Below are 22,692 nucleotides of genomic sequence, written 5' to 3'. Positions count from 1 at the left end.
GTAACGTTTGAAACCATGTCCGCAAAAAGACGGGTGCAACAAGAGCACATCCCAGGAGGTCACTCATCCTAGTACTACTCTCGCCTAAACACGCTTAACTGCAGATTATGATGGGATACAATGCATTAGTGCTAGTATGATCCCACCCGTCCTATTCTTCACTTCAAATACATATACCCCTTCTCTTTCCCTCTCCCCTCCCATCAGTAGTTTCGCTCTCTGTGGACACCGCACCTCTACTTCTAGTTGTAATATCAAGCAAAATGCCCCGTTGCCTCGACTTACGTCCAGATGAACGGACCGCCCGCCGCATCTCTGTTTTGCTTGTTCTATTATTTACGATGCTCGTTAACTTAAGAAGAATGACTGAGTTAATCAGAATAATCGAAGACTTACATGCACTTTAAAACTCATTTATCTATCTAAGTAACATGCTATCTTAGCATAAATGTTTATTAATAAAATTATTAATACATTAACATATAACTAATATATTTTTATATCATTGTAATAACTTAAAATAATAAAAATAAATATTTAACATATATTATTTAATTAATTTTTTTCCTTATTTCCTATTTTTTAAGTGATACTCTCACGATTTAAAAAATAAATATATCTTTATATTTGAGAAATATCATATATATGCTTTTTTATATAAGAGGAAAACATAAATTTCTATGGTAATATTTCTCCTTTTTTGGTTTAAAAGAAGTGAATAATTTAAAATTTCAAGTAGCGTGGCATTTTGGAAATAAACAAGAAATAGAGGGGTAACATTAAAGCTCCATTCTAGCGCTTTACATGTGTTCGTTCCCACCGCTTCACAGCTCTCGAAACTGTGCCACCCACCGTGTCAGCAGGTACTGAACCCGAGCTACCACCAAGTTAGGGTTCCAAATCACGATTCTTCCGAGCCAGAGAGGAGAACACAGAGACACAGAGAGATTCTTCAGGAATCCTCAAGTCACAAGATGAGTGTATGGAACTACGTCGTTACCGCTCACAAACCCACCAACGTCACTCACTCATGTGTCGGCAATTTCACCAGCCCCCATGAACTCAATCTCATTATCGCGTAGGCCTCTCCTCTGATTCTCTCCATTTCTTATTTGTCTACTCTTATATTATTATTCCACTTTTCTCTTCGTTTCGGTTTGAGATTTTTTGCATGTTAGGGTTTTTTCAGTATGTCCATTTTTCGATGTCTTTTCGTTTTCTTCAGCAGTTGAATGTCTGGGGTTTGATTTTTTGATGAATTTTCATTTTGGTGCTTTAATGTATTACTACTATTTTTGTGTTTTTACATTAAGATTTAGGAGAATGCATGCTGGAGATTTCGCGGGAATTAAAAGAAATTTCAGTTTTTACTTTCTAATCCATCCATTGGTATTCTGGTAATGTGTGGACATTGCAAATTAATTTTTTGGGAATTAGTTCCTGTACTGTAATGATGAGATTTTCGTTATTGTTCTTCGAATATATCTTGCCTGGTCTCATGAATTTTTTATGTTGAAGCTTGGTATGAGTAATGTTGTTTCTTGTAAAAATAAAAAAATAAAAAAGAAGTTGCTATTGAATTAGCTTTCTCGTGGAAAGCAAAAAATGAGCTATCAATGCCATGCATTGAATGCAGATGACATTATACCTTATTTTGGTACATTGGATGCTAGGTTGTTGGAATGGTCTTGGTAGATATATGATTGTATAGTAATGAAATTATTCAAGTATTTTTCTAGTTTAATAAGGAGTTTAGTATACTAACTTGTCTGCGTTTTACTACTCTATTTCTTTCTGTCATATCATGTTTAAGAGTGTGTCGTGTGAAATATCTAAATATTTGTCCGTCAGCAGGCTATTCACCATTTAATTCTGGTTGCAGGAAATGCACCCGTATTGAAATCCATTTACTTACTCCTCAGGGTTTACAGGTACTATATTCCTCCTCCCCCTCTCTCCTTCGAATGTTTTTAATTTATTTTCCATGACAATTTCAATTATGAAACTACTTCCTGTGCTTTGGTATTCAGAATAAGCAGGAATTCCTCTGCTTTGATTAGTTTTGTTTTCTTCAACCTAAAGGGTTCCAACATGGCTGCCGGGTGATCGATTTGTTTCAATAATTTTCTTTTAGTTTTCTTAAAACACCTTTTGGGTTGCATATTTCAGTTTAGCATGAAATAAAAAATGTTAGGCACTTTCGAAAATTCCCTTTGCATCCTCTTCATGTTTCAATATCATATCCTAATAAAAGAATATATCAAACAAATTTATGGGTCTGTATGTCTTATTCTATGCATACACAATACACAATTTCTTTAACCATGTTTGGTTGTAGGTTACTTTTTTTTTTATATCAAAATGTTTTGGTCAATGGCTACTGGAAAGAATTGTTCATTAGGATTATGGGTTAAGAAGGCAAAGAAGCACTTGCAAGAAAAAAATTACTACACTAGGCTCCGAAGGAAGAAAAGATAAAATTGAGGAGTTGAATAAAAGAAATTGTATCAACACCTTTAAGATGATTAAGATTTGTAAAAAAGAATGGATACCATAAACGATGAACTCACAGAGTAAATAAGAGAAAAAAGATGATATGAGTATGATGAATTTGAGATAGATTGCACAACCATGGGAAACCAGTGGATGGTAAAACATAGTCGGTCGAACTGCTATTTTTTTTGTTGGATAGTGTCTCATTCAATCTTTTTTATTTAGTATATCATTTTGTTACTTGTTTTTTGTTTCTAATTCCTAGATGAGTGGTCAAGAGAGTTGAGAGGATGATGAGATTTTTTCTTTGCACGAGTTCAAGTGAGTCTCTGAGAGATCAGTTAGTTGGGAGAAGCGTTGCTTGCCCAAAGCAGATGCAAGACTTGTTATTGGGACCGCTATTGTAGATTTATCTCTTTTGGCTGAATGGTTATGACCGTTTGCTTATGGAACCAAACTCTTTATGGCATAATTATTAGGAGGTAGTTTGGTCTACACCCAACATTGATGCAAAATGGGTTATATATCTAAATAGATCACAAAATTGTTATTATATTAAATGTAAAACTTCTATAATATTTAGGAGTTTATTATAAACTCCTAGATATTACAGAAGTTTTACATTTAGGAGTTTATTATATTTTTAGGAGTTTATTATATTATTTAGGAGTGTTAGTATAGTTTTGGCAACTTTAAGATTTTTTTCTTGAAATAAGTAACTTTGAGATTCTTATTCTTTCGGTATTTAGTTTTCCTATTTGTATTAATATTTCCTATTGTACTATTACGAGTATTCCTCATATTATTAATATTAGTTTTTTAATCTGATTATTTTGCTATTTCTTAGTTTACTCCTACTTTGTAAAGGTTTCATAGCGAGCAAAAGCAAAAACTAATACAAATCTGAAAAAGCTATATGAAGCTGTTTTAGCACACTTTGAAATTTGGGTTGAGTTTGTAGTTATTTGTTTATTTTTTTGGCAAATACCTCCTTGACCAATTTGAAACAAATTGATTTTTTTTTTGCAATTTTTAAAATATTTTTCTATTTGTATTAGTTTATGTTTCTAATTGATATTTGAAATTTGGCATATCTTGAGAAAGGATGATGATGAGTGTTTCTGCAATGAAAGTCCTTGGTTCGTTTTTCAAATTCACTATATTATGCATTGTTGAATTTTGGTTGAAAATGAAAAACAAGCAGGACATAGGTTGGGATTGCGGAAGATAGGTAAGGCAGATGATAAGGCGAATGGAGGGTGAGAAGAATCACTCATGGGAAAATCTAGATATATAGCCTTGTAACTAATATTGTAAACATTAAGAATAGATAGTTTCATACTTTTGGGTCTACCTTGTTAGGTCATGATGTGCATGATTGGGAAGACATTAGATTAGTTATGGATCACTTGATAGATATGTAACTATTTTGTATATGGGTGATACCCCCTTGGTACCTTCGTGAATAATATTTCTCTCTTTTATTTCAGAAAACTATGAGAATGAGGTGTGTAAGGTAAAAGCTGAATTGTAGTGGGCTGAGCGTTGGGCATGGCATACCTGTCTTGTGGCCATTCCCATCTCCACCTCTTGCCCAAGCATTCTCTCTTCATAACCTTAACTCATAAGTGCTAGTTTGAATAACAAACTTACAACTCAACCTCCGCCAGCCTGGCATCACCTTTTCCTAGTCTAAATACCAAACTTACTAATACACTTCCTATGCCTGGGGACAACCTTATGGGATTTTGTTTAGTGTGCTTCTATAAATAGTTGTTTCTTTCTTGGTGATAATTGAAACGAATGTTAGCATAGAGCTTCAGATATTCTCAATTTACTTTTGACACAACAAATAGAGAGAATTTCCTTAATGTTTGCTTTGTATATTCGTTTGTCTTTAAACTCTAGTTTGATTTTCTTAATTTTGAGATGTGGCTCATTTAGAAGTGAAACCCAAATATGTGAAACATATTTTGAACATTTCCTTGCAGCCTATGTTGGATGTGCCAATATATGGGAGAATTGCAACATTGGAGCTTTTCCGTCCTCATGTAAGCATAATAATTTATTTTATTACTAATTTACTGCATTTCTTTCTCTGTCTCTCTCTCTCTCTCTTGACTCTCTTGTGTACATGCTTTCTTTCTTGTAATACTTATTTTCTTGTTGAAAGGATTTTGCTTTGATCCCATTCTCTTCATCATATTGTCACAGGGTGAAGTACAAGATTTCTTATTCATTGCAACTGAAAGATACAAATTTTGTGTTCTTCAGTGGGATGCCGAGTCTTCTGAGCTTATTACAAGGTCCAAATGTGAAAAGATGGAAACTTTTGTTTCATTTTCTTAGCTAAGCCGTTCAATGTTGTACTACTTGGGCCTAAACTTATTGCTTTCTGCTTCTTTTAGACTATGAGTCCATTCATCCTGTAGAAGACTCTTTGGTGTTTAATAGCTTTAGATTACATTTTCGTTGTTGATTTCCAACAATATTGAAGTTTATGTGCTTGTATCCACCCCAACATGCATCAACCTTATGGGAACTTAGGAATAATGTAGAACGTGTTTTAATTTTCAGTATGCTGTCATACTTGGGAAAGGTAGATAGAAGCTTTGAGAATTTGATCTATCTATTTTGCATCATTATGCCTTGCCTAATCACTTGAAACATTTTGGATCCTTTGAAGAGTTGAAGTCAACTTGGTAAACTATGGTGTGAATTTTGAACCATTTCTTTGGCGTTTTGGTAAACGACCATTGGCATCTCTGAGCTTCATTATAACTAGGAAGCTTTTATCTCTTCTAATTAAAATATTGGCTTGTTTACATTTCTTTGCATCTCTCTTTTTGGTTTTGTTTGAGTTTTTTTGAGGATGTCTCATTCTCCTAGATTGTACTTTTTTCTTTCTGACTTTAATAATAGTTCTTTTAAAAAAAAATGAACTAATAAGAAAATATAAAAAGAGGAGATATAAAAGATTTTAATTCTTATAATCCTTAAATCTAACCAAATAGTCTAAGTTTCAACTAACTTAAGAACTATGTAAATAAGCTAAAAAAAGTTATAAGGTAGTAAATAATGATAGTTAATTTAATGGTTGTCTGTCAAGGGGGATCGTCGGTGGTTTTGCAGTGAAAAGGAGATCCTTTACTCTTTCGAGGGAAGTTGGGATTCTAGGGGAAGAGGGTGTATTGCTTATCCAGGACAAGTGAAAGGGGTTTTGCTTATCCAAGACAAGTGAAAGAATCAATCTTTTGTAATCCAACATGCCATGTGGTAAGCTGAATGGTTGCAAAATTGTTTGAACTCTTTAGTGGAGGAGAGGGTCATGTATAGTTCTGTATGTAGGACCAAAAATGGTTATCTCATGGCAGCACTCAGCAAAAATGCAGGGAAGATTCCCAAAGGTTATCTATTTCAAAGGGGCTGCACTATGCAATTCTATATGTTTTCTGGAGGGCAGTGAAGGGACAAGTTGGAAAATGATGATTCAGCTTGGGAATTAGGGTGGAGTGAGGGAAATCCATAAGAGAAAGGAGAATTCACCCAACTAGTTTGATTAGTTGTGCACAAAGGATGAATTTAAGGAAGAAGCTGCTGTTAGACAGGAGGAAGGTCGGGTTGCCAAAGACCAAGACATATAATAAAGGGCAAGTGATGGCACCCACAAGTTGATTTTCAAAATTGTGAGAATCTTGCCACATAATCTGCTATAGCATTGTAACCGCCCAATTCTGTTTGAAGAGGAGATGGTGCAAATCAGAAAAGCACTGACAACTATCAATTATGTGTAAAGTTGATCCATTGGGGACATGCAAAATTAGGTGGATAGTGAAGACAGATCAGCAACAGACCTACGGGTCAATTACAGGGAGGCCATCTCCAATCCGCTCGGATCACATCCAGGCCCAAGTCCAACTAGCCTAGCCTAGCAAAGTTCCAGCCAGGTCATGTCCGTTAGGCTTACTAGGAGACCATTGATTTAATGGAGATAATGAGTTCAACATCTCTCCTTCTTGGCAGGGTCGTCACCAAGGGCTCGAAATTTATCTAATTTCATGAGGGAAACAACAAAAAGGCCAGTTTTTTAGGGACAGAGTGGTGCCACACCACCACAGGAAGGAAAAGTTGGGCTGAAATCAATTATCGATTGCGTCGAAACTCTGGAGCTAAATGATTTTATTTCTCTCTGGTTGGACATAGTTAAAGAGATTGTCGATTACTCCCAACAAAGCGCTGATGTTGAGAATTAAGGAAGTGGTTGGAAAATCAAATTGAGGAATTGAAGTGATTATTAAACTAGAGTCAAACCTGGGGCAGGAAGCTCGAGGGTCACTATTTGCACCATGAAGACGAGGACTACAGTCTTTAGTCTCTTTTGGCTCGATTGAATTCGAGGAGGATGAACGAGAAGAATCAATCGTTTCAGAGAAAGCATGTGAAGAGAATTTAAATGAAGTGTGGGAGGGGCTACAGTTTTTATTCACCGACAAGGCAAAGGCTGAACAAGAGATCAAGAGGGGTTGAGGAGCATGTTGAGACTATTAGGCAAAAGGAGGATGACAGTTTAAGCATAAGTCAGTGATCGGAATGGGAAAAAGAGCCCGCACAGAACCCTAACAACAACCTTATAATCATCTTGGTAAGCCTCTTAGCAAGCTTTGTATATCTAACCCTCTCGATTTTATCCACGAGACAAGGGCACAGGTAGAAAATATGCTCTCCGGTAGAGGTATTCTACAACCTCCTAGTCATAATATAAAGCTTGAGAACCATGATATGCCACTTGGAGGAAGGATAACTAAGGGGAAAGCCTTTGTCATTAATCAACTAATGATAAGTACCAAGATAGCCACATGTCCCACAACTTATGTTTGAATGAAAAAATATATGGAGAGGAGGATTAGGAGTGTGGCCCTAAACATTCTTAACAGGGAAGTCAAACAAAAGAGGGAAGTAGAAAGTGCTAGATAAAGATAGTGTCTTGGAATATTAATGGGTTAGGGTACAAGCTTAAAAGGAAGAAAATTATGGGGAGCTTAGGTAGAGCTAACCCAGTGTTGGAAATGATTTAGGAAACAAAAAAAAAGGAAGGGGTCGATAGATATCTCATTCGAAGTGTTTGGGAAAGTAGATTCAGGGAATGAGCAATGATCCCTTCTATAAGGTCGTTGGAAGGGATTCTCACCATGTGGGACTCTAGGTTTGCCACTAGAGTAGACATGGTGAAGAGGCGCTTCTCACTTTCAATCCTCTTGAATATTAAAGGAAAAGATGGTGATTCACAAATGTCTATGGACCTACTAGTTATAGAGGGAGGTTTTTTTTCTGGTAGGAAAATGACCTCTCTTTGGTGTTTAGGAGGGGATGCCAATGCTTGTCAATTTCCCTAGGAAAAAGTGGGAGGACGAGGAGGCATGACCATGTCAATTCCCAACTTTAACAAGTTTATTGAAGAAAGTGGTCGTAGATGTCTGCCACTAGCTAATTCCGAGTTACTTGGTCAATGGACAGATATAGCATTGTGTCATCACGTATGGGCTAATTTATTGACTACCCAATTGGAGGACACTTTACCAGAGTTGGTATACGAAGCTTTCCCCACAACCTATTTCTGACAATTTCCCTATCTTCTTGGAATCTCAACACATCAACTAGGGACCCCCTTCCATTTAGGTTTGAGAACATGTGGTTGATCTGAGTTTGAAGAACTACATTATAAAGCTTTTGTATAGGGGCAGTACCCCCGATTGTTTGGTACCATGTTAATAGAATTTCACACATTTTATTTAAAAAAAAAAAAAAAACTTCGTTAGAGGCAGGTGGGTGTCGGAAGGAGGATTAAGGTTTGGGAAGGTTTTAGGTTTGTGCACAAACTAAAAAACTTGAAAGAGAAAACCAAAAAGTGGAATAAGGAGGAACTTGGGACATTTTTCTAAAGACGACAAGGACTTTGTAGGAAATCAATGTCTTGGATAAACAGGATTTGGATGTCCAAAGGAGACTATTGGCTTTGAAGAAAGGTCTTGGCATGGTATTAGTCAATGAGGAAAGAAGTTGGAGACAAAAGACTAAACTCAAATGGATAAAGGAAGGAGACGTGAACACTCGTTTTTTCCATAAAGTGGTGAATGGTAAGGAGGAAGAGTGTTGTAAGACGGCTAGAACTCGACAATGAATATATAGAGAGAAGAAACAAGGTAATTGGTAAAGAGATTACCTGGTTTTTTCAAGACTTGTACGTGGAAGAGTGCACCAATAGACCTTTCATCAAAGGCATTGAGTGGTGAGCTTTTACGTAGTGAACTAGCTGAGTAGTTGGAGAGACCTTTTGGAGAGTAAGAGATTAGAAGGGCAGTGTGGGAGTTGGGTAGTGATAAGGCACTTAGCCTTGATGGGTCACCCTAGCATTTTGTAAGAATTGTTGGGATGTGACTAAAAGGGAGCTAATAAAGGTGTTTGGGAATGCTTCAATGTCGTAGCCTGAACTCAATGCTTCAATGAAAGTTTCCAATTGTAGGCCTGTTAGCTGGGTAACTAGTGTGTACAAGATCATTGCTAAGATTCTTTCTCGTAGGCTTAGTGACTCCCTTCACCAAACTATATCCATGACTCTGAGTGCCTTTGCAGATGGGAGACAAATCTTAAAGGCAACATTAGTGGCCAATGAGGTAGTGGAATATTCTAGGAGATCTAAAGGTGAAGGATCCGGTACTTACGCTTGATTTTCTGAAGGCCTATGATTAGCTTAACTGGAGACTCTTGGACAGGGTGATAGAGGAAAAGGGTTATGGGATCAAATGGAGGAGGTGGATTCAAGGATGCTTGTCTTCTATATGCTTTTCAGTGATTGTTAACAGGAAACCACATGATTGGGTCAAGGCCTGTAGAGGTTTGAGATAAGGCGACCCACTTTCTTCTTTTCTATTTGCTCTCATGGTGGATATACCGAGCAGGATGTTCATAGAGGTTGAGTACAGGCTTTGTGAAGGGCCTGCAGGTAGGAGAGGAAACTGTTTAAGTTTCAAATCTTTTGTTTGTGATGATACCATCTTTTTCCTGAAAAATGACAATTACTCCTCACTTCATGCCTTGACTCTTATTTAGGTACTGGATATTATTCAAGTCTTAGATTAACTTGGGGAAGAGCAGGTTTTTGGGGATCAACATAGACATTGTTCTAGTTGAGGAACTAGCTAGAAGGTTTCACCTAGGGAAGGGGAGTCACGATAAGTATCTTTTTGGGATAGAGTGGAGCGCGGGGGGGGGGGGGGAGTCACGATAAGTATCCTTTTGGGATAGAGTGGAGAGCAAGGTAGCTGAATGTCTTAAGACCTGGAAGGGTGGACTGTTCACTTCAGAGGGGGTAGAGTAACTATGATCCAAGTGTGTCTTTAGAGTAACTATGATCCAAGTGTGTCTTTCTACCATCATAGTCTACTACCTATCTTTATTCAGGACACTGGGAAGGGTAGCAGAGAGGAACGAGGGTTATATGAGAAGATTTCTTTAGAATGGGGTAGGTGAGAAGTATGAAGATCATTTAGTCAAGTGGGAGACTTGCTGTAAATCTAAGAATTCAGTAGGGGTTGGGGATTAGGAATCTTAGATTAAAAAACTTATCATTACTGGCTAAAATGGCTTTGATGATTCCCAAGGGAACCAGATTCTTTGTAGCATAGATTGATCAGAAGCATCCACGGGAGCGAGAAGGATGTTTGGAATGTCTCTGCATGAAGGTATGTTTCTCACTGCGGTCTCTGGAAAGCCATCTCATAAGCCTATCCGCTTTCAAGTGGGAGATGGATCAACCATGAGCTTTTGGGAGGACTATTGATTGGGTAAGTAACCATTTGCCACATTATTTCCTAGATTATATAGCCTTTCCTCCATACATCAAGCCCCAGTCTTCATCCAACATGCCGTTTGCCATTACCTGCTCCTACATGTTGCCAAGAAACGCAAGGCGCCTGCTCCCTCAAAGGTGAAGGTCTTTGTTTGGACTGCCCTTCACCGTAAACTAAATAGAGACAATCTGCTCCACACACCCCGTCCTTATTGGGCTCTCTCTCTCCTGATATTTGTGTCATGTGCTTAAATGGGGGAGAAACACATAATCATTTGTTTCTTCACTATGAGGTGGCTTGGAAGTTGTGGACAGATTTGTTCAAGCTGATTGGTCTTGTCTGGGTACTGCCCTCTACTGTGGAGAGTTTCTTTTGTACTTATTTGAGTGGGCGTGGGCTGTAGAAGGATGCCATACCTTTGTGGCAAACCATTCTCTTTGCTGGTCTTTTTATTAACAAACTTTTTCCACCATCCATTCCTTCTATTAATTTTTACTTTTTATCCAAAAAACTTTAATGACAGCATCATTTTTTCGTTCTTGATCCCTTGCTCGGTTCACTTATCCATCTAAAAAGGCATGGAAACATTGAAGTCATGCATTTTCTTGGATTTGTTATGAAAATTGGGGTTGCCTTTTTTAAGAAAAAAAATTGTTCATTTTGTGTGGTTTATTACATGTGCTAGAATTTTGGAATGCCGTGATGTATAATCTAGAAGAATGCTTTAAAACCCAATTGATTCACACTAAGAAGTTTATATGTAAAAATTAATACGTAACAGCCGCAAGTTTGGGTGGCAGTGTAAGGGAATGAACTGGAAGGATTTGTTTTCTAAGGATTATTAATATCTTTTGATATATGTCTGCCATACAGGTGTATTCTTCATCACCTTAAAACCTAAGGGATTTAGGAAAAAATAATAATTTGATATAAAAAAAGATAAAATGAAACAGCTGGAAGTTGGGTTAGCAGTGTAAGTGATTAACTGAAAAGAATTTTTTTCTTTGATAGGAACTGGAAGGATTTGTCTATAAAGTAATCTCTCTCATACAAAGATCTGTGCCTGTTTATGTGTGCATTTTGCACTCTCTTAAAAAAATACTCATTCTTCACAAATTGAAATCAAAGACATGGTAGAGTTAAGGAGGATGTATGCTATACGTATGAAAGTTAGTATGAAGGAAAAACAACTCTTCTTGTGTTCCCTCAAAAAGCCTGTAATGTATAGATGTTTGCTGCATTTTGATCTATGGGCTTGCACTATCTTTCTGCAGAGCAATGGGGGATGTTTCTGATCGTATTGGACGCCCTACAGACAATGGTCAGGTTTGTCTGAAGCAATTTTGTCCTTTGGTTTGGTGGACTAATTTATTTCATTTTTCATCTTTTTCCAGAGCTTCTGTGATATTTATCGTAACTTTTCTTTTTCCTTGTTCCATTACCCCCTGTAGATCGGCATTATAGATCCCGATTGTAGATTAATTGGACTCCATTTGTATGATGGGCTGTTCAAGGTATGTAAGATCGAATGCAGACCATAACTAAAGCCTACTCCTAGGCTACTCCTAGTTACTTAATGTTTGTTAATGTGCTTACTTATTGAGTGTCCAGGAACTACTGCATTTTGTTTGCATTAACTATTAAAAAAATCTTCTCTTATCCTTGTTTTCCAGGTTATTCCATTTGATAATAAAGGACAGCTCAAAGAAGCATTTAACATAAGGTATTGCTTTTGATTTGTCTTGTATTAAGCATAAACATCTATCTTTCTAAAACATCCAAGATAAAATTTTATTGATTTTATTGATGAGTCATTTAATTAATACTGGTTTTGAGATGAGAGATTGATGGTGACTTTTTTCAGGCTTGAGGAACTTCAAGTTTTGGATATCAAGTTTCTATTTGGCTGCACAAAACCTACTATCGTAGTTCTTTATCAGGTCCCTTGCATTTCTTTCATGTTTTTATTTTATTTACAACCTTAAATTTTCCTTCTAGATTATTATTTTTAGCCTTTTACGTAGAAGGTATCAATATTTTTTATTTCATGTCATCATTATTATGTTTGGAAAACTTGAATGTCTGAAAAAAGAGAATCTGGTCCCTGCTAACATGAACTGACCAAGGCAGATACTATATACATCAATTTATCATCTTATGTTAGTGGATAAATTTTTGATTGCACTGAACTATGTTGCTGAGACTCAGGCATGAATGTTGTACATGGGTATGGATCTGTGTAACTTGGCAATTATCGTAGTCAAAAATACTAGACAGACTTATTAAGAGTTCAAATTCATAAAAGAGTTAACACTATTTCTCTAACTTAAAACAATATCCTGCATAATAAAAGGAACATTTGATGCCATTATGGTGTTTTGGTTTTCCTTTTTCATGTTTGAGTTAGTTAAGGCAAACCTTTATGGTCCAAGTCCATATGCCTAAGGTCCTAAACATTTTAAGCACAGCCCAAGTGCAATCTAAAAAGCTTCTCTCAATAAAAACCTTAATGCGAAGCATTTCCCATCCTGCCTTTTTATTCATTTCCCATCCTGGAGTGGTTTAGAATTGTTTGTATTTGCATTACTTTTCACCTCTTTCTCTCTCTCTCTCTCTCTCTCTCTCTTCTCTTTGTTCGAGTTCTGTCAATACCCATCATATTTCTCTCTTCTCCCTTCGAACAATCCAAAATTGTTGGCATCAAATGCTTCCTCACTTAATTCTTTATTCTTATTGAACAATAACATGTCCACAATTATATGCTGGGAAGGCTTGGGTTCGAGAACAAGTGGATGAAGTCATGTATTACCACTGCTTCCTTCGTCTTGATGGTTAATGGAGGACTTTCTTCATTCTTTAAGGCAAGTAGAGTTTTGCGACAGAGTGATCCGCTTTCTCCACTATTATTTATCATTGTTATGGAGGTGTTTAGTAGGTTGTTGGAGAGAGCTAGGGCGGTGAATTTGATTAAGGGGGTGGTTGTAGGCAGAGGGGATCAACGGGTAAAGATATCTCCTTTGTTCTTTGCTGATGACACTCTTAAATTTTGTCAACTGAGGAGAGGATGATGCTCCATTTTCGGTGTATCCTTTTATGCTTTCAGGCCATGTCAAGTCTGAATATCGACTTGAAAAAATTTGAATTGGTGAGAACTGGGGACACGAGAGATGAAGAAAGGATTGTGAGGGTGCTAGGGTGTAAGGCAGTTAAACTTCCTATTAAGTACCTTGGCGTTCCTTTGAGAACTAAATATAAAGACATGAAGAAGTGGGATCCAGTGGTTGAGTTGTTTGAAATAATACTTGCGGGATGGAAGAGGATTTACTTATCCAAAGGAGGAAGATTAACCCTTATTAAGAGCATGCTGATTAATCTTCCTATCTATTATTTATCTGTGTTGATTGTTCCTTTAAAGATTGCTAAGAAGTTAGAAAACATTTAATGTCGGTTCCTTTTGGGGGATGAAGAAGGTAATAGAAGTTACCATCTCGTGAAGTGGAATGATGTGAAGATGTCGTTGGAGGATGAGGATTTGGGCCTGAGATCTATTGTTGAGATGAATATCGCACTTCAATGAAAATGGTTATGGAAGTATTTGAGGGAAGATGGGAGGCTGTGGAAGCAAATTGTGAAGGCCTGTTGGGGTACAGGTGAACTAAGTGGGGATTCTAGGGACGTGACTAGGTCGCATGGCACGAGTTTATGGAAAAAAATCAGTATGGTGAAACAAAGATTCCAGGATTGCATCAAGTGGAAGTTGGGAAAGGGAGATAGAATTCATTTTTGGAAGGATGAATCGGTTGGAAGAGGTAGGCTTGAAGATCATTTCCCGAGAATTTTTGTCATTGCTTCACCTAAAAACATGAGGATTGCTGCTGCTTTTACTGAGGGGAGTGGAAGGAGGGGACAGAATGTGAATGTCACAAAAAATCTTAATGATTGGGAAATTGAAGAGTATGAAGCGGTGCTTTTCTTGTTAATCCAGATTCCATTAAATGGCAATATGGATCAGTTGGTGTGGAATTGGAAGGAAAAAAGGGAAATTCATTGTCAAATCATACAAGTATCTGACCAGGAGGGAAGGTATGGGGACAACACATTTTTCAGTTAGTCAGATACAGAAGGCAAAGACCCCACCAAGAATTGCTTTCTTCTTTTGGGAAGCGGGTAGAGAATGCATCTTAACTATTGATAAACTGATGAAAAGGGGAAAATTTTAGTGAATTGCTGTTTTTTATGCAAGATGGCTGCAGATCTTGTAACCGCGTTCTTTTATGGTGCCCATTTGTGTATAACATATGACCTATGGTGTATGGCCTTCTAGGGATTAATTGGGTGATTATGGGGTCGGTGAGGGACGAGTTTGGGCCTAGGCAAGAATTTGTCTAAAGAAAACTTATCTCAGTCTTATTCCTTTATCTATTTTTTGGGTGATTTGGAAGGAGAAGAATGCTAGAGCATTTGAGGGAATTGAGGGGAGAATGTTAATATTAGGGATAGGTGGATAAATATTTTTTATTTTTGATTTTGGGTCATGATATTTTTAGGATGGTAAGATTTTGGGAATGTCATTGATCTACTAATTGACTCTTAAATTTCTTGTACATGGGTGGTACCCCCTTGGTGCCAATATTAATATTTATACTACTCTTTTTATCTAAAAAAAAAAGAATATGTCTGCAATGCATGTCAACCATTGAGACATATTATCATGCCCAACTGGGATTATACTTTGTTTTCATGGGTTATGGCACTGAATTTGGCTAGTTGCAGCAACGTAGGTTCTAAAAGATGCCTCTAACAGCATATACAATGTTAGGCCAGATTAAGTGAGATATGTTGGAAGATTTAGTCAGAAGCATTTCTTGATCTGAATCTTTTGAAATTCTGAGGGGTTGTCAAAGTTGTCTGACATAAGCATCACCGCTTTGCCTGTTTCCTTAGTCTTAGGTGATTGCATATATATGTGCTGTGTTGATATCATTGTTCTTGTTGTTATGATTATCAATAGATTCTCCACAATATTCATCACTGTATTATGAGTGTATTTGGTAGACTAACCTAAATTGTTTTCATTTTCGTGTTTTAATTGTTGTAGGATAATAAAGATGCCCGCCATGTTAAAACTTACGAGGTTGCTTTGAAGGATAAAGATTTTGTTGAGGGTCCATGGTCTCAGAACAATCTTGATAATGGTGCTGATTTGTTGATACCAGTTCCCCCTCCTCTTTGTGGTGTCCTGATCATTGGAGAGGAAACGATTGTTTACTGCAGTGCCAATGCATTTAAAGCAATACCAATCAGACCTGTAAGTTGCTTCTTGAACTTACTATTTCTCAATAAGCATATGATAATGAATTTTAAAAACCTGGTAACTTTATTCTTTGTAGAGTTATTTTAACTTTGTCCTCTTTTTATGGTTGACAGTCCATTACAAAGGCATATGGAAGAGTTGATGCTGATGGTTCTAGATATTTACTCGGCGATCATGCTGGGCTTCTTCACCTACTTGTTATAACCCATGAGAAAGAAAAGTATGTTATCTTCAATATTTTCCTGGATGCTTGATTAGATTAACAGAAAAAAACTTCCACTCTGTACATTGTGCATAACTTCGATATTTTTGTTGTCTTATGTTTCTGTCTTACAGGGTTACTGGACTAAAAATTGAGTTATTGGGGGAAACTTCTATTGCCTCAACAATATCATATCTCGATAATGCAGTTGTTTATATTGGCTCAAGCTATGGAGATTCACAGGTGTTGCTATGTTACTGTTGCCTCCTTGTTTGTTGACTTGGTGCTTGTTAATTCCATATATATTTCTCTTCTCTTCATCTAAATCTCAAGTAATACTAGGTAGTGTTTCTCCTCTTATCTTTTTGGAGAATAGCTTATCTTCATCTCGATTGTATATCTCGTAGCTAATATTTTTATATTCTATTAACAACCTTAAACTTGTAAGATGATAGAGAAGTATGCCAGATGATCCTGTTTTATCATATACATGTATTGGGATGCTTGTTTCTAAGGATTTTTAAGTCTATTTGTTGAATATACATGTGGCTTATTCTACTCATATCAATTTATTTATGGGTGTTTTACTTTTGCATTAAAAAAGAAACTAAAGAAAACTAAAAGTATGGGTTTATTCTTTTATTCTGAATTTAAAGCTTACTCGAGCCTTATCATTATTTATAATGCACAATTATTTTTAAACTCGAATCTTAATGCTCAAATCTGGTGTCAATACAGCTTGTAAAGCTAAATCTACATCCTGATGCAAAAGGTTCCTATGTAGAAGTTCTAGAGAGATATGTCAATCTGGGCCCAATTGTTGACTTTTGTGTGGTGGATCTTGAGAGACAAGGCCAAGGTCAGGTTGTGACTTGCTCTGGAGCTTATAAAGATGGTTCTCTTCGCATAGTTAGGAATGGGATTGGAATCAATGAACAGGTTATATTTATTTTCTTGGTTCTTTTCTTGTTTATTGATGTTTCACTGTGATAAGTTTACTCTTGTTTGAAATTCTCACCTGTGTATTTTTGGAATATAATAGGCATCTGTTGAACTTCAAGGAATTAAAGGAATGTGGTCGTTGAGATCGTCTACTGATGATCCATTTGACACCTTCCTGGTTGTTAGTTTTATTAGTGAGACTCGTATATTGGCTATGAATCTGGAGGATGAGTTGGAAGAAACAGAGATAGAGGGTTTCTGTTCTCAAGTGCAGACTTTGTTTTGCCATGATGCTATGTACAACCAACTTGTACAAGTAAGGCTTTTCTTTTCCTTTTTCTTCTCCAGTTTATGCTTTAACAGGCAACTCACAATGTGTCTGAGAGATTTTAGATAAGATAAGCTAGGATTATAGGATTTAAAGTAAAAGAGTGGAGGGTTTAGAATAAGAGTTTTAATGAAATTTTGTTTGGGAGTTAATTATAATAAAGAAAACAAATGGAGGTTTGAGACCCATTCTTGTTGGTTGGATAAAATAGAGTAAGGGTTTCTCTAATATGAAAAGAATATCCTCATTTGGTAAAAGATAGTTATGTTATATGTAGGGTGGGCATTTAAGAAATTTAATTATGGAAATATTACTAAAACGTTTCCACCCCCTTCTGGCCCTGCGGATTGAGTAAATGGGCTTAGAAGGATTAAGAGGGGTTCTAAGAACACATCCTTGAGCATGCTTTGCTCTTACTCTCTTGAAACACCCCCCAAACAGAGTTTTATAAGTAGATGTCCTACACTTCTTAACCCAAAAACTTCCAACTAAGCTGTTAAGGTTTTTATACTTTGTTTTTTTTCTTTTTGAAATAAAAAGTGTGTACTGTATGCAGTATAGGCACCTAGGGGTCGCAACCCATTCACAAAAGTATTTACGGTAGGTTTTTGTACTTTGTTAAAGTGTGTCTTGAAGTATTTCTAATTATGTAAATGGTCATTTTATTCAAAGTATATCATAGAGGTTGCAACATAAACTTCAATTCAAGAAGTTTGCAAACCATTTCTCTTTTTGCAACCTTCTATTGGTTTTAACTTTTTGTCTTCTCAATAACATCTATAAGCATGTGCTGACTAAGAACATTTGGGTTGTTCAATCTTCCTTGAACTTCAAACAAGGAGCTTCCTAATATCAGTTATATTTCTTACAGTATTCTTTATGTTGATAGACCAAAATGACTATTTTTTCTCTTTTACTTATGGACAATGAGATTTTGCATTAGTTACATGGTCGCTGATAAGTTCTGTAACAGGTCACATCAAATTCTGTAAGACTTGTAAGTTCTACAACTAGAGAGCTGCGGGATATATGGAATGCACCTGATGGGTATTCAATTAACGTCGCCACAGCTAATGCCACCCAGGTTTATTTTTTTTCCTCTTTGTATGTCTGCATTATAATTGTTTGTCTTTGGATTTTGCTCTAACCGGTTAGTTTTTCTTCCAATTGAACATAATACAATGGAATGATCACCAGCCTCATTAGTCTTAAGAGTAACCTAGACCAATCTCCTAAGTAAGTTTTTGTTTGTTTGTTTGTTTTCATTCTGTCCTTTGTGGAAGTTTTGCAGAGGATATCTTATCCTCTTTAGTTGTATTTTTTTTTTCTTTTGTGCTTCCTTCTAATAATACCATTTTCCATCAAGAAAATGAAAAGAACTTATTCAACCATCACAAGGATCAAAATGGAACTACATTCATAGAGCCGTCGCAAGGTTGTCACAACTATAATCACAATGCTGTTGAAGTTCGAGTAATAAGAGTATTGTGTATATTTTTATTAAAAAGCTTTTGAATAAGGGTGTGAATGAACTATTTATAAGATCTTCAATGACCATCATACCTCCTTCTATGAGTTGTGGGAAAGGGCAACTTTTTTGGCAATCTTATGGGCACATGGGTGTTAGTCTCTCAGCACTTCGTCAAGCAATCACAGATGGCTCATAGGATGTCAATGTTCTATGTATTAGTTTATTGGTTTATTGATTCTTTGTGGAGTATGTCTTGTTCTCCAGTTTTGTAATTTTCCCTCTCTCTAACAAAATTTCTTTTACTTAAAGAAAAAAAAAAGAGATTTCAAATAGATTAAAGAATTGGAGAAAAGCATTTTTGTCTTAACTTCTAATCCATATAAAAATCTAGGATAAAAGTCTATTCTGCATCAAGGATGAAAGTTTGCATTTTTTGAAGTGACATCTAGTTTGAGATATTAATAATATATGTTATTGATCCAAATGTTTCACTGCAAGGACAGGTTCTGTTGGCAACTGGAGGCGGCCACTTAGTTTATATAGAAGTTGGTGATGGTAAACTAACTGAAGTAAAACATGCACAATTGGAATATGAGATCTCATGCCTTGACATAAACCCCATTGGCGAGAATCCTAACTACAGCCAGTTAGCTGCAGTAGGAATGTGGACAGACATAAGTGTGAGGGTATTTTCGCTACCAGATTTGAATCTCATCACAAAGGAGTATCTAGGAGGAGAAATCATACCTCGCTCGGTTCTTCTTTGTTCCTTTGAAGGGGTATGTTTTCATCTCTCTTTCTTTTGAATATTTGCATGTCTTCATTATTACTCCTGAAGCTTTGTTTATTTTTTTTTCTCTTCTGATCTATACTAGGCTACTGTGTACTATGTAGTGTACTGGCTCTTCTTGAGATCACAGAAGTTGGACTATCATTTCTGGACAGCAAATGCATAAGGGATAAGAAGAAGAGAAAAGGCTGTTATACATATATATATATAATGGCTGTTATGCACATATATATGTGTATAACAGCCTTTTCTCTTCTTCTTATCCCTTATGCATTTGCTGTATATATATATATATATATATATATGTACATACACATCCACGTATATATGCAAACATGGCTTACAAGTTGCAGCATAAATGCAGTATCTAAGTAAAATAGTTAAGGCAGAGCTTTTAAAAATTTCTTTATTGGGTGTGTTATATTTTTTTTTTGGCCTAAAAAGAACATGGGGATTGAGATGTGAAACCACTGATGCAGTCAATTGAACCTGGAGATGGAAGTTGTGTTTTTAATCAAATTGTCTTTTGCAGGAAATCTTTAGTTTATTGGAACTCGCGTGTTTGCCTTTGTTTCGTTGTTCATTTAATTTTTTTTCTTCTCTAGAAAATAGAGCTAGCATTTAAATATTGATCTTCTTTCCAGATATCTTACTTGTTATGTGCCCTTGGAGATGGTCACCTCTTGAACTTCCAATTGAACATGAACACTGGTGAATTAACAGATAGGAAAAAGGTTTCTCTTGGGACCCAGCCCATTACACTCCGTACATTCTCATCCAAAAGTACTACACATGTATTTGCTGCTTCAGATAGGCCAACAGTAATTTATAGCAGTAACAAGAAACTGTTGTACAGCAATGTGAATTTGAAAGAAGTTAGTCATATGTGCCCTTTCAACTCTGCTGCTTTTCCAGACAGGTAAATATGTTGTTACTCGAGCAGTGTGGCCTGCGTCATTTAGTATCTCCATATATAACTTGTCAATTTCCACTTTAATTGAAATTATATTCTTGTGTTTTTCCATCTACATTTCTTAGATTTGCTGTGTGACATTAGAGATTTCACTCCATCTTTATCATCCATGGGGTTCAGAACTAAGATAGACCTAGTTCTTTCTATAATACAGTTGCTATCACAAATTTAGTATTGGGAGTGTCTCCTACTGATGATGGCTTAAGTGTTAAGTGATAATATTTGATATACACTTGGAACACCTGACTCTGATTTCCATGATCTTATGTTTGCGAGCAGCAATCAGAGAAATAAAATTGAACTTTGCTCTTTTCTTAAAAATAAATGTGGCTGAACAGCAATTATTTCTGGTTTTATTTTGTGAACAGCCTTGCAATTGCAAAGGAAGGTGAACTTACTATTGGCACCATTGATGATATTCAGAAGCTCCACATCCGCTCTATCCCGCTTGGGGAACATGCACGTCGTATTTGCCATCAGGAACAATCTCGGACTTTTGCCATCTGTAGTTTGAAAAACCAGCCAAGTGCAGAAGAATCTGAAATGCACTTCATTCGTTTGTTAGATGACCAAACATTTGAGTTCATGTCAACCTACCCTCTTGATACTTTTGAGTATGGTTGCTCAATTCTCAGCTGCTCCTTTTCGGATGATGTTAATGTATATTATTGTGTTGGGACAGCATATGTTTTGCCTGAAGAAAATGAACCTACCAAGGTATAGCATATATTATATTATATGTATATATTCATTTGCTAATATAAAAATCTCATCTATCTTCTGAAAAAAACCTGATCTACTGTGCTTGCTAATTTTTTTTCTTTTTCGTCTTTGTACAAATGGTTATCAATATTGTATCTTGAATTTCATCTATCGTATAATTTAGGGCCGAATACTGGTATTCATGGTTGAGGATGGAAAGTTACAGCTTATTGCTGAGAAAGAAACTAAAGGAGCTGTCTACTCTCTAAATGCCTTCAATGGAAAATTGCTTGCCGCTATTAATCAGAAAATCCAGTTGTACAAGTGGATGCTGCGAGATGATGGTACTCGTGAGTTGCAATCTGAGTGTGGACATCATGGACACATACTTGCCCTGTATGTACAAACTCGTGGAGATTTCATTGTTGTTGGTGATCTGATGAAGTCAATTTCCCTGTTAATCTACAAAGTAAGCAAGTACATCACTTTCATATCTCTCTTATTAAATTGATTCACTATGTTTTCTCAGCTATTGAACAATATACCTCCTCTTGATGGGTCTCGAGTTGATTAAGCAAAGATTCAGCTTCTCTCATTTATATTTGTTGCTGAATCCATTATTGACAACTTGACATGAACATTTGTCATCTCTTTGCAATCAATTAAGTAATCTGTCGTTCTGCACATGTTCGTGTATAATTCATTTTCTAGTAATGCTGATTGACGCAACTGCTTTTCTGACTTTAGCACGAGGAAGGTGCTATAGAAGAGCGGGCACGTGACTATAACGCAAATTGGATGTCAGCTGTTGAGATTCTTGATGATGACATATACCTTGGTGCTGAAAATAACTTCAATCTCTTCACAGTTCGGAAAAACAGTGAAGGAGCCACAGATGAGGAACGAGGACGTCTAGAGGTTGTTGGTGAATACCACCTTGGGGAATTCGTCAATAGGTTCCGGCATGGTTCTCTTGTCATGCGCTTGCCAGATTCCGATGTAGGTCAAATTCCAACTGTTATTTTTGGCACCGTCAATGGTGTGATTGGAGTCATTGCCTCGTTGCCACATGATCAGTACATATTTTTAGAAAAGCTCCAGTCGAATCTAAGGAAGGTGATAAAGGGTGTGGGTGGGTTGAACCATGAGCAATGGAGGTCGTTCAATAATGAGAAGAAAACTGTTGATGCCAAAAATTTCTTGGATGGAGATCTGATCGAGTCTTTTCTAGATCTCAACAGAAATCGGATGGAAGAGATCTCAAAATCAATGAGTGTTCCGGTGGAGGAACTTTGCAAAAGAGTTGAAGAACTTACAAGGTTACATTGATTTGATTGGCATTTTAACTTCACTTTTCTCTTACTTCTGGTTTCTCCATTGTGTAGCCTTTATACAAACCAATTTCGTGAATAGTGCATGGCAAGTAGTGAATGTGTTTCTTTGTGGGAACTGAGACGCCTGTATATTATAGTCTTTTGTGTACTTAAATTTTTTTTTTCCCTTCCTTCTATCCTTTTGAATAAGCCGAAGTTGCGAATCATGCCTGCCTGCCTAATTAGGCTTAGAGTTTGCTCTTTAAATCGTGTAAATGTAATGGTTTGTAAGATTTGCTTTTTGTTGCAAGAAAGTG

General features: G+C 36.5%; 1 protein-coding gene across 1 annotated transcript; it reads left to right on the top strand.

Moving 5' to 3' along the window:
* Nucleotides 1-819: 819 nt before the first annotated feature.
* LOC110819767 (DNA damage-binding protein 1a) lies at nucleotides 820-22,550 on the top strand. The gene is made up of 19 exons (XM_088212182.1): nucleotides 820-1,078; nucleotides 1,883-1,931; nucleotides 4,485-4,544; nucleotides 4,708-4,799; nucleotides 11,615-11,666; nucleotides 11,792-11,854; nucleotides 12,014-12,063; nucleotides 12,205-12,280; nucleotides 15,439-15,648; nucleotides 15,768-15,874; nucleotides 15,991-16,099; nucleotides 16,595-16,795; nucleotides 16,899-17,114; nucleotides 18,100-18,210; nucleotides 19,101-19,376; nucleotides 20,032-20,306; nucleotides 20,729-21,077; nucleotides 21,247-21,531; nucleotides 21,810-22,550. The coding sequence occupies exons 1-19, from the start codon at nucleotides 975-977 to the stop codon at nucleotides 22,389-22,391; spliced, it is 3,267 nt and encodes a 1,088-aa protein (XP_088068308.1). The 5' UTR covers nucleotides 820-974; the 3' UTR covers nucleotides 22,392-22,550.
* The last annotated feature ends 142 nt before the right edge of the window (nucleotides 22,551-22,692 follow it).

This window comes from Carica papaya, chromosome 9 (assembly GCF_054855325.1).
Source record: "Carica papaya isolate Zhongbai chromosome 9, ASM5485532v1, whole genome shotgun sequence".
NCBI classification, from domain to species: Eukaryota; Viridiplantae; Streptophyta; class Magnoliopsida; order Brassicales; family Caricaceae; genus Carica; species Carica papaya.
The sequence above is the reverse complement of the archived record's forward strand: the minus strand, read 5'-3'. Positions and strand labels throughout refer to the sequence as shown.

Coding starts and splice junctions, on each gene's coding strand:
- LOC110819767 (XM_088212182.1), top strand. CDS start 975: ATGAGTGTATGGAACTACGTCGTTACCGCTCACAAACCCACCAACGTC. Junction 12,064..12,204: donor AAAGAAGCATTTAACATAAG/GTATTGCTTTTG, acceptor GACTTTTTTCAG/GCTTGAGGAACTTCAAGTTT. Junction 18,211..19,100: donor CCACAGCTAATGCCACCCAG/GTTTATTTTTTT, acceptor CTGCAAGGACAG/GTTCTGTTGGCAACTGGAGG.